This window comes from Carassius carassius, chromosome 17 (genome assembly GCF_963082965.1).
Source record: "Carassius carassius chromosome 17, fCarCar2.1, whole genome shotgun sequence".
NCBI classification, from domain to species: Eukaryota; Metazoa; Chordata; class Actinopteri; order Cypriniformes; family Cyprinidae; genus Carassius; species Carassius carassius.
The window spans coordinates 27,904,352-27,916,780 of NC_081771.1; the positions used below are offsets into that span (position 1 = coordinate 27,904,352).

The 12,429-nt window shown below is 33.8% G+C and overlaps 2 protein-coding genes across 2 annotated transcripts; both read right to left on the minus strand.

Annotated features, from left to right (window-relative positions):
* Positions 1–1,140: 1,140 nt before the first annotated feature.
* On the minus strand, positions 1,141–6,454 carry sft2d2b (SFT2 domain containing 2b). The gene is made up of 8 exons (XM_059571586.1): positions 6,169–6,454; positions 5,840–5,929; positions 5,662–5,747; positions 4,657–4,738; positions 4,499–4,534; positions 4,285–4,343; positions 2,669–2,698; positions 1,141–2,275 (listed from the first exon to the last, which is right to left on the minus strand). The coding sequence occupies exons 1-8, from the start codon at positions 6,229–6,231 to the stop codon at positions 2,236–2,238; spliced, it is 486 nt and encodes a 161-aa protein (XP_059427569.1). The 5' UTR covers positions 6,232–6,454; the 3' UTR covers positions 1,141–2,235.
* Positions 6,455–7,399: 945 nt separating this feature from the next.
* si:ch211-207l14.1 (histone H3.v1) lies at positions 7,400–12,393 on the minus strand. The gene is made up of 4 exons (XM_059570248.1): positions 11,935–12,393; positions 9,161–9,424; positions 8,150–8,248; positions 7,400–7,821 (listed from the first exon to the last, which is right to left on the minus strand). Exons 1-4 carry the CDS (start codon positions 12,127–12,129, stop codon positions 7,714–7,716), a joined length of 666 nt encoding a protein of 221 aa, XP_059426231.1. The 5' UTR covers positions 12,130–12,393; the 3' UTR covers positions 7,400–7,713.
* Positions 12,394–12,429: the final 36 nt, after the last annotated feature.

A 12,429-nucleotide genomic window follows, 5' to 3' on the forward strand; every position in this document is an offset into this window, starting at 1 on the left:
TATGTAGTTATTTAAAAATACATATCACTTTAAAAAAAATACTTAGAAATACTTGAGTAAAGCTTCTTTAGTATGTTTCCAATTTCTTGAAAAAGTCATTTAGATGTATTTTTCCCCACTTTTATTAACGGGTTAAAACTATCAAGAGAGAAAAAAAAATATTTAAAAGATCTTGAATGACTGTCAACTAACTAGAATACGCAAGAAACTTATTATTATTGTCATCTGACGATAGAACCATAGAACACAAAGCACCCCTTCTGAATGTGTATCTTTTAGATTTTCAAAAAAATAGTATATCACATATCTTTGCCTTTTATTAATAGGACGTCTTGCTCGGATCAAACATGAAACTTCATTTGAAATAAAAGCTGTATTAAATATAATATTTTTAAATAATTGAATGTAAAGACATCTAAGTACGAGTTTTAAACTTTCAATATCGGACATTCTTATTTGTCATGGACCCATATTTAAAGCTTAAAACATATAGCATTAATATCACTATGTATATTTACATTATAACTCTACAACAATTCTAAATCCACATATTTCATTTTCAATGAATGATGGAGCTGTTATTTGTATACGTGATGCTTTAAACCTCATTTGGCTTACTGCAATCGGACTGCTATGAGTCATCAGAAGATCCACGGTGATTCACAAGATGGACTCATGTGTGAGGGCGTAAACAAGGGCATTCTGTCAAAGGGCTGTAGTATTGTGGAAGACATGTGGAGCAGAAATCAAATACTGGATGTTCTCTGCAGCGGGCGAGAATGAACGGAAACTCGATCCAGCGACCGGTGTTCTAATCACAGAGCCACGCGCACGGAGATTAGAGGATTCAAAGAGTTTAAATCCGAGAAAAAGAGTCTCATTAGCGGTGAATCCACCGGCATATCAAACATCAGCAAACCAACCCTCCCTGACCTTTCACTAGCAGATGACTTACGCATATCAGTCAACTCATAAAAGTCTTGTTGAGATTCACAGATGCATTGTGGGACGGGGCTTCTTAAATGACAGCACGTAAATACAGTACTCATCATTTACAATACTGTAGGATGCACTCAGATGAAAATGTAAGTAAAACTTACGCCATAAAATTAGAGAAGAGAAATTGATTCACAGACTAAATGAACATGAATAACTTTTAATAGCATTGATTGTTATAATGTCCATACAGTAGCAGTAACAATTTTAAACACCTCAGATAGAAATCCTTTCATAGAAATAATGCAAATCTATATAATGAAACAAACATGGGCAATTAATTACCATGATAGGGGAAATTTCAATTTTAGTCATGATGAAATAATTCTGGAATGTACATTTCAGTCAGAAAAATATTTGTATACATATAAATAAAATGAATCTCTGCAGTGAATCTATTGGCAGACATTTTAAAAGACAACAAGGAGGAAAACTACCACTGTCATTTTTTAAATCAATACAGTTAAAAGGAAATGTGTCTGACATGATTTGAAAAAATAAGGACAGGCATAATAAACATGAATCAGAAAGGCACATCATTTTACTCCTAAATGCAAAGAAAGAAAGTTTTTTTGAAGACAAATGGACCATAAAGATATACATTGGCACCCGAATAAGAGTTTAATATTTGATTTATCTAATAAGATAACAATAAGACATTTCTGTCATCCTTTTACTTACCTATAATAGATAACTTCCGAATTAAAATATAATTGGATTAATTATTTAGAAAGCCCTTCATCATTGTCTTGTTCTAGCATAAAAAAAAAAATCAACCTAAATCCTAAAAAACTGCAAACACTGGTTACATTTCTACCCAATCTAATCCTTAAATTATCCTTGGATAACGGCAGAGAGGAAGGCACGTAGGAACGAATTATCAATTACACAGCAGTTAAATGTAAAATAAGCTGCTCCATCTTGTTGCACCAAACATGTCACTATAGGGCAGTGTCCAAAACTGAACCATTTACCTAATTAAATTATTTCATCCTTCATATTTCCCTACTTGAATGTAAAGCACAAGTGTGTGTGTGTGAGAGAGAGTACTTGTCTGTGTGTGCTTGTTCACACAGATGGAGAGCGTCCATCCGTTGGGGAGAGTAAGGGGAGCCTGTAGTGTGGTGAGGTGTCTGTGCCAGGCTGCAGAGTGGGTACATGAGTGGCATTGAAGGTAGCACCGAAGCTGGAGCCAAAGCAGCACATAGAGAGACAGCCAAGGCCAAATGTAGAGGCATCTCACTTGAAGCACGCGGAGAACAACTTAATAATTGCATCCCTACATAAAAACAAACAGCCAAAGGTAAACAAACACCAAAGCCAAAAAACAGATGATGCCTTTTTTTGGCTGTGACAAAATTTAGATTTTAGTCTATGAAGCAATTATGTGAATTTTTACACACAATAGACACTTTAATGGCAAAACAGATATTTCAAAATGGAAATGGCAGATTTTAACAATTTTACATGTATATATTGTATAATAGATAAAAAAGCAACTACAATAAAATTAGGTAAATTGGTCCAGTGACAGACTTTGACATCTGTAATTTATTTATTTTGCTATATCACTTAAGCTAATTTATTTGTAATTTGTCTCCTCAAGTGACTGTTGATTTGTGTCAACAGCTTTTTTTTTTATGTATGGTTTTGAAAATTTAAAGAAACCCACCTTGCAAAAGGAATGTAGGATAAGCTATACCTGTGAAATAAAAGGGATACAATTTAAACAGATCTTAAGCTACATTTCCCCCTCTTATGTTTTATGGGAATTTTCAACAGACATAATGATTTTAATACTGTACAAGTACATTCTATCTTCTATCCCTTACTCATTCCCAACCTTAAACCTCACAAATAACTTGCATTTGTACAATTTCAAATGCATCCAGTGGGACTTACATGCTGCCTTCCTCATGGGGACCAAAAAATGTCCCCATAATATAAAAAAAATTCAACCTGATCTCACTGCAATTTGTACATATGCAAATGACCACCCCTAACCCCTTACCTAAACCTACCACTCACAGAAAACACACAAAATTGTATGAGCGAGGTCGTACGAATTAACCATCTCATAAACCATGTACAAATTTGTCATGAGATAGTGTTGAAAAATTCAAGTTTTACTATCCTTGTGGGGAGATTTGGTCACCATAACATAAGGTTTTATACACACACACACACCATAAATAAGATGTCATTTCAATTGAATATGGAATAACAGCAGCATTCACTGCATTACTTTTATTTTCGTTATTACAGCTACCAGAGCAGGGCCACTATTGCCCTATCTTAATAGCTTTTTGATAAGAATGTATGTTAAATATCTTCAGTGTAGATACAAAACCCCAACTGTTGCTAAAATAACTCTTCCATGCTCAGTTTTTGCATCTACAAGTTTTTATCCAAAGCGACTTACAATTGCTATATATATATATATATATATATATATATATATGTCAGAGGTCGCACGCCTCTGGAGCAACTAGGGGTTAAGTGTCTTGCTCAGGGACACATTGGTGTCTCACAGTGGATTTGAACCCAGGTCTCTAACGCCAAAGGCGTGTGTCTTATCCACTGTGCCAACACCACCCCTAGGTATTGACTGTATTACACACATCCCCTCACAGAGATGGAGCAAGAAAGAGGGCAGAAGAACATCATCTCTGTGCTGACAAAATCAAGTGGCAAAATAGCATTCTGGCACTTAAATTCAAATATCCAGTTCAACTGTCAGGCTGATGATACACTTGGAAACTTTTTGAGCAATGTTGCCATGCACGGAGACACAGAGCCCATGACCAATCTAAAATATCCAAATATAAATTTGTTACCCGTTCTCAATGGGAAAGTGCCCAAGCAACATTGCTAAAAAAAAAAAAAAAAAAAAAGTTGCCCAGCAGAATTGGTCAAAAAGTTGCTCCATGTATCATCAGCCTCAGATTCCTGCTTCAATTATCTAGGCCCACTGAAACCACAAATTATCTTCTGAAAGTTTTACAAAGCCCTGGGCCATCTCAGAGACAGGTGTGAACGTTCAGGATGCCTATTACAGTGATATTGGTCACGTAATAATGCCAGTCCATTAAAAAAGTAAACATATCACTTACAGTACTGCATGGTTCAAAGTATTTTTATTTTCTCATATCACTGGTGTTCTCACTTTCACTCATTCTTATATATACACATTAATGTCTGTGTGTATTTGTACATGTACTCCATATATACAATTATAACATTTATAGAGTCATATATAAAAGAACGTAACTATGGCTGGTATCTTACCATGTAAAGGCCAAAAACTGGAGGATACAGAACAGCAGAGCAAGGCCTTTGTTATTCCACTAAATACAAAAACAAAGAAATCAAAAAGATAAGGAAAAGAAACAATTACTTATAATAAACATGCAGATTTACACACTGTGTTACATAAGATATTTTGACACCAATTTTATAAGCCTAACAAAACAAAATCATGCTAAATAAGAAACCCACTTACCCAAAAAGCAGCACAGAAGGTTAGCACCAGGCATGTCTTTAAAACAACAAATGTTTGGTTTACAGGAAAAGGAAAAGGGCCAATTAGTGAATTATATGACACACTGAATCTCCCTGTGCATTAGTATATGATATCTGTATATGTATGTGTGCTCTCACAATCATAATGCAAGTTGCCAGAGCTCTCGTCTTGTCACACATCCTCTTGAGTTGCTTTAATGGACCGGTTAAGAACATTGTGCTGAAAACAATCCACACCCAAAAGACCTCAGGACTGAATTACAGATTCTCACAGATGCTACAACTGCATTGCATTTTTTCTATTAATTTGTTCACAAATGCTTTAACATGATGTAAATGTTTGACATTCAACCTTTACAAAGGTGGTGTACATGTTTTAATATACATGTTCTCTAAAAGTATTTATTTTGATATATATTTGGGGACATATTACATGAAAAGGCTGAAAATGGACATGATCTTTAATATTTCTTATTGTAATTTAGTTTTTACCTAGTTCTCATATGATTGGACAAAATTGTGGAGTTATTTTATTTTATGAGCCATTAAATGTTGTGGTCTTTCTGACATAAAACATAAGAAAAAAAGTTTAGGTTTTTAAATGTCAAATGGTATAACCCCAAAGATTTTGGTTTAACCCTTCGTGATATTAAAAAATAAAATCACACACACACAAACACACACTAACACTTTCATTTTAATACAATTGAGAGGTTGGCAATAACTCCTTTATGTAATAAGGAAAATATTTGATTAATTTAACTATAAAAAATGATTACAAAATAGTGAATTAAACAAAGATTGCTAAAGTGTTTTACAAGAAAATACTATTTCAGTTATCTACTTCATTTCATGTTTAACTCAATGTGTTATTTGCAGATTCTTTGTAATTATTTGAGACCATTAGCAATTTCTCAGTGAAATGTGTTTCTACATACTTTTTCTTCAGTGTGCTTGTATCAATTGATATTTAAAAGTCACTTATTAATCAATTTGTTAAAGTGTTCTTCAACTCAAACATCCGTATTTGTCACTGACCACATGCCAATGCAAACATGGTGTACCTTCATAAACAATGTAGCCAGTGACACACCTTGGGTGAAATAATATCGAAGCTGGCCAAATGAAAGCTGCATGACTCACCTTAAAATAGAAGCAATATTACCTAAACTGTAAAAGACTGCAAAGAGTGTCAGTCCTTTTCTGGGCACCCAAAGCAAGCAGGTTCCCTGAATGACAAAGTAAGGAAAGAGTAGACGTTTGGCCATTGTATGCACAATTAAAATAAAACAATATAGAACGACTGGTGGACTCCTCTTACCAAAACTGAACACAAGACGCCAGCCACAAAACACGCGAGGAATCCCTTGACGCGCGTGCCCCATCCCAGTGTTGATGCTTCATTCGCTTCCTAAAACAGCGTTTATATATATTCATGTCCAACATAAGAGATTTAAATCCATTTGATATTCATAAACAGGCAGATATCCAGCTTTTGCTAATGACAGTCGTGTAAACACATGCACGCAACTAAACAAGTACCAAAAGTCTAGATTCGAATTCAAAACGATATCTCATCACACTCTATACATAATTAGACGTAAACACATGAAGTTCTAACTCAAGTGTAATGCAGTAGACTAACGTTACCTGCAGTACGTTGAGGTCGTCACTGCCATCTTGGCCACTCAAAACTTTCTTTAATTTGTCCATAAAGGTTCAGGTTGACGGGGTTTTTCAAAACAACCCCCAAAAAAAAGACGTCTCAAGTTTAAAACACTGGCTCGAAGCGACTTAGTTCGAGTGAATATCTATTCATTCGTTCTCTTTCCTGTTTGAAAGTGTAACAGGTGCACACGATGACTTCCGTGTGTAGCCACGGCAACGATCACGCGACGTCATTACGCTCGACGTTCTGAATCGGCACGACGGGGTAGGTATTTCCTTTCTTTTACTGTCTATGGGTATCCACCTTTTTCTTTAACGCGGAAGTAAGCCTATGGGTGAGAACGGTAAAACTGTTTGCACTACAAACCAATGTGTTCATAATTAAGATAATACATTAAAATAATATGATAAGACACAGCAACTTTCAATATCAAGCAGCAAAGATGAGACCGGAAGCCAGACCCATAGAATTTACAATCGGCAGCTCATAATTTTACGACAATAAAAAGGTGGTATCCGTGATTTGTTTGCTTTTGTTTTTCAATTTTTAATACGCTTACGTTTTGTATTACATTCACACCGATGATATAAAGTATGTATCAATACGTTTCTAGACGATCCATTTTGAAAACTTAATAAAAGAGGTGTAAAAAGTATTAAGAATTTACTTTTTTTTTTTTTGGTGGAATTGCATTGCCGTTATACTCATTTAAACTTTATGTATCTAAACATAACATACTCACGTGAAAGCTTAGCTAGGTATTTACATTAACTTAAACTGTGCAAAATAACCACACAATAACTTGTTTACCCTCAAATTGTCTCACTGTTATCCTGTATGTAACACATCAGATGCACTGATCTATAATATATATAGATCAGATGTTAGATAAAAATTGTCATTGTTTAAACTTCAAAGACATACGTTTATAATAAAACCTGCTGCTTTGGTAAAAAAAAACAACTCAAGGACAAATATGACGACAACATTAAAATAGATTTGTGTTTTCAATTAAAGTTTAGTAAACATCACAGGAATGCTATTTTGACGTTAGTTTTGGTAAGAATCACCAAAATTCCTTGTCAGGATGATCAGTGAAATACTGTATGAACAAATTCCCCAAGTAGTACTTAAGTATAGTAAAACTCAGATACATCTGGCAAATGCAGGCCTACACTTTTTTTTTTATAGTAGTTACTAGTTACTAATTACTAATATAGCGAGGTACATTTTAAAATGTTCAATTGTACAACTTCATACAACTTGTGCTGTTTGCTTACATTTCTGCAGAAAAAGAAAAACAATAGAAAATAACACATTTTCTTAATATGTAAGTATGTTTTAAAGAAAAAACTAGTTTTACACTTAGTGAAGTTAAAATAATTTAGCCTATGTACACAGAAATGCTCTACCAGTATGTTTCTCTGAATAACTTTATCCATTGTCAGTTATCCACCATCATGTCTGATGTTTTGGTTAGCCATCTGACGTCCAAGGTAGTTTGAATGGGAGATGGCTGGAAGAGCTCAGGGCACTATTACTCTGGTAGATGTCCAGTACAGGGGCTCTGGCATGGCAACATGCTTTTGACACGTGGGACAGGTCTGCTTGGTCCACAGCCATTCCTCTATGCACTACACCAGAGGAGCACAGTATTTTGTTAACGTTTGGTTGTTATGTACAGTGCTTTCATCAACACATTCTAAAGCAGCTTTACAAAGGACAGTATCTCAGTACCCCAGTGAACAAGACAGGGGACAATGGCAAGTATTAAACTCCCTAAGAGGGTTATGTAGAGTGAGGAAGAACTTTAAGAGAAATTAATGCTCAGCAGCTAAAAAATAGCTCAACTGAAAAGTCCAGGTTTCTGGGCCATTAATATTTGGCAATATTTGATTTCTGAAGTTGAATTTGATCATTTACAATATCCTGGCAACTAGTTTCTAAAGTCTGAACCTTTACCTCACTGTGGAAGCTGTGGGAACAGTGAAGCTTTCTGATAACTCCTCCTCCTTTGCATAGGTCGTCATGGCAGATCAGACACAAACTGTCTGCATCACTCTACAAAACAAACACCACATTATATCAGCCAAATAATTTAGTTTCACCCCACATTATATTTGATCAACATTACAAAAATGCAATTCCATTGCAATTCCATTTCTCAGTTTTCTGTGAAGTAATCATTTAAATAAAGTGATAGTCCACTGAATGTCATCAAATATCTTCTTTAGTGTTCAAAAAAAAATCTTAGACAAAAGTAATGAATGAATGAAAAAAAAAAAAGGGAAAATAAAAGGGGGATTGCAACATTTTATCTCACAATTCAGATTTCTTTTCTCACAGTTCTGAATTGTGAGATATATACTAAAGATGCAAGATAAAAATGACAAACTTGGAATTTCTGAAAAATAAATCAAAAATTTTGAGTTATATCTCACGATTTGGACTTTGTTTATTTTATTTTAGTTATTATTCCGTGGCGGAAACAATTGAATAACAAGATGTAAACTTCAGAGTTTTTTGATATAAAGTCAGAATTGTGATATAGAAAGTTGTGATTTATTTTGGAAACATGTTGCTTACACACTAGAATGTGAATAAGAATGTATACTTAAGTTAAAGTAGGCCTATAATTGCTTCTCAAATATATTACTAAGTCAAAACTATAAGTATCTAAACAAAATATTCGAACATACTTGATTGAAAGCAAAAAAAAAAAAAAAAAAAAATTATGGTTATTTATTTCTCGAAAGTTGTGTCTTTTTAGCTTTGTTAATTTTAGCTTCAGGATATAACATATCTCGTAGTTCCACTGATATAGCCTCAGATTTCTCTAGCCTTGCCAAAGCATTGTATCATAACAATAAAATGATCTTATATTTGCCTATCTAAATGCTCTTGTGATTGCATAACCTATTGGTAATCATTAACATTTTTACACATTAAAAAGCAAAATCATATCACACCAACCAGAGACATGACATTGCGGCTCCTAAACCGAGCTTTTCTCTCCAGAGGCTCGTGCATCTCAGGGATGGTTGGGATGGCATGTGGGCGTCGTTCACATGCGTTGCTCTTGGTGTGTGCTTCCTCTTCGCTATTGGCAACATGGCTGGAGCGAGAGCACGGCCTTGCCTCACCGCTCTGAAGCCAGTGGCTCAGGTACGCTGGACTAGGGCTAGGGCTTGTGGTGGCAGTGTGCAGACGGCTCAGATGCATCGCATTCAGCTGAGCCTGAAAAATATGCATGCATGCAAAATACTAAGGGATAGGCACATACAATGCGTTTTCATTATTAAGGAAATTACTACAGTATAAAAGCATTAGTGAAAAGTTTATTTTGAAGAAATTGATCAGTTTTTCTTTTTTACACAAATTTCAGCCAGTGGAATCCAATGTTGCTTTATTTGCAACAATATTAAAAAAATAGTTTTGTTCCACTGCTTGTACATTTAACAGTTACAAAAAATGACAAGAAATGCACTGAATTCAACATTACATTTTCAATTTGGTCTGAAATAGTACCAAATATCTTGTTATCTTGTTCAATGTTCTCAAATAGTTTTTGCTTTATTTGCAGCCTCGAAAAATGCTTACCAAATTTGATAATAGAATTTGATAATAAAGAATAATGATAGAATAAATTTTTGGACAGTATCTCATTAATGGCAGAAGTAGTTGAGCTGCAGAAATCCACGTTTGTCTAAAATATGATGTTCCATACTATCCAGTATGTGAGAATGATACAAAGCATTTTATATGATGAGCACACATGGAATACAAGGGCAGAATTTTATATACTTCTTGTTTTTAAATCAAGTTAAATATTAAAAAAAATGTTCCAACTTCATCTGCATTTTTGAAGCAGACACAGCACAAACAGAAACTCTATTATCAAAATTTTAATCAGTTTTGTCTAAACAGTGGAAGGTAATTTCAGGATAAACTGCTCTTAAGAGTTTGGATTATGCAAAAGTGTCCTGCATTGATCTCTGATATACCTAACCTGTAAATAAAAGTAAAAATGTAAATGCACATTTTGATTCACACCCTAAATTGGTGACATAATAATAATATCCAATTAGGATTCATTTGTATGAGAATTGGTCTTCATAGGGTAAACTGTTCATTTATTAGTTACATGTTTTTCTTTTACCTAATAATATATTTTTTTTAACAAATCAGTGTTTTTAAAATTATAGCTTCAGTCCTGTAAAAAAAAAAAAAAAATTTAATGCAATTCATATACTTGAGTTATTGAGGCAAGTAAGAAAACTTCATAAAAAGTGACACTGCAGCACTATATAAAGTGCTTTAAAACATTTTTACGTTCATATACAGTACAGACCAAAAGTTTGGAAACATTACTATTTTTAATGTTTTTGAAAGAAGTTTCTTCTGCTCATCAAGCCTGCATTTATTTAATCAAAAATACAGAAAAACTGTAATATTGTGAAATATTATTACAACTTAAAATAATAGTTTTCTATTTGAATATACTTTAAAAAAATAATTTATTCCTGTGATGCAAAGCTGAATTTTCAGCATCATTTCTCCACCCTTCAGTGTCACATGTAACATCCAGTCTATCACATGATAATTTAGAAATCATTCTAATATTCTGATTTATTATGAGTGTTGGAAACAGTTCTGCTGTCTAATATATTTGATGAATAAAAGGTTAAAAAGAACTGCATTTATTCAAAAAATAAATAAATTCTAATATATATTCTAATAATATATTTTCTTTACTATCACTTTTTATCAATTTAACACATCCTTGCTGAATAAAAGTATTGGTTTTATTTTTAAAAAAAAGAAAAAAAAAAATTACTGACCCCAAATTACTGACCAGTAGTGTATACTGTTATTACAAAATATTTATATTTTAAAAACATAGCTTTTTTTTTTTTTTTACTTTTTATTCATCAAAGTATCCTAAAAAAAGTATCACATGTTCTGAAAAAATATTAAGCAGCAGAACTGTTTCCAACTTTGATAATGAATCATCATATTAGAATGATTTCTAAAGGATCATGTGATAATGATCCTAAAAATTCAGCTTTGCATCACAGAAATAAATTATTATTTAAAGTATAATACATTTAAAAACAATTATTTTAAATTGTAATAATATATCACAATATTACATTTTTTTTCCGTATTTTTGATCAAATAAATGTAGGCTTGATGAGCAGAAGAAACTTCTTTCAAAAACATTAAAAATAGTAATGTTTCCAAACTTTTGGTCTGTACTGTACATACAACTCTCGTACATACACACTGTAAAAACTGATTATCGGAGTATGTTTAACAAGAAAATTCAATTTCAGTCTCGCTACATCAAAACTTAAGGTTTAATTAAATGTGTTACTTGTTTCTTTGTACTTAATTGAGAAATGACAGTAACTAGCTATTCCTGAGTGAAAATTGTTTTAGCAGCTTTTTTTTTTTCCCCAGTGCGTAGGACACATAGTTTTAGAACATAGAGTTGAAATAAAAATAATAGTAAACAGAAATAAAAATGCAAAATTAACTAAGAAGGTAAGATAACTAAATTGCTTTAGGAAAAGCACTATTAAGCAAGTGTGCTTTGATATACTATTTAAAAATAGTTAATTAAATCAGCTGCTCGGTGACATTCTGGAAAAGAAAGCCAGGGCCTGGCACCATAACAAGTGGTTTGTTTCTGCTCTCATTTAAAAGCATATATGCCACAAATTACACACATACTGGACACTAACCGGACATGGAAGTGAAGCTCTGCGACTGGCCAGTGATCGACTTGGAATTGGGACATCCCAACTGCTTTTCCTCTCAGCCTCTGGCTCCTCTTCCTCTTGTTCTTCTTCTTCCTCTTGCTCCTTCGCATCTTCCTGCCTTTCATATCCTCCCTGAAATGTGGTAAAGATTTCATCTTCCTCTTCCTCGTTCTCCATGTTAAACAACCGTAGCCGTCTCAAGGCTTTGAGACGAATAACTATGAAAGAGAAATTGCGAGGAGCAGCGGCGGCTTGAGGCTTGCGACTGGGTTCTGGACGGGCCTTGTATTGCTAAATAAGCCTCTGTAATTAGATCCCCTGGTTTTCTTATCCCATCTGTTTCCTCTGGAACTCTTAAGCCTTATTGAGACGACACAGGGACCAATGCAAGCTCCTTTAGCTCCTCAATAATCTGTTTAGGAGAGAGGTGGGGACTTGGAAGAGGAAGGAGGGGATTCTCAAAGCTCTCTGGAAGAA

Coding starts and splice junctions, on each gene's coding strand:
- sft2d2b (XM_059571586.1), bottom strand. CDS start 6,231: ATGGACAAATTAAAGAAAGTTTTGAGTGGCCAAGATGGCAGTGACGAC. Junction 5,930..6,168: donor ACGACCTCAACGTACTGCAG/GTAACGTTAGTC, acceptor ACGCTGTTTTAG/GAAGCGAATGAAGCATCAAC. Junction 4,739..5,661: donor AATATTGCTTCTATTTTAAG/GTGAGTCATGCA, acceptor GATTGTTTTCAG/CACAATGTTCTTAACCGGTC.
- si:ch211-207l14.1 (XM_059570248.1), bottom strand. CDS start 12,129: ATGGAGAACGAGGAAGAGGAAGATGAAATCTTTACCACATTTCAGGGA. Junction 8,249..9,160: donor GCCGCAATGTCATGTCTCTG/GTTGGTGTGATA, acceptor TTTGTTTTGTAG/AGTGATGCAGACAGTTTGTG. Junction 7,822..8,149: donor CCCACAGCTTCCACAGTGAG/GTAAAGGTTCAG, acceptor CCTCTGGTGTAG/TGCATAGAGGAATGGCTGTG.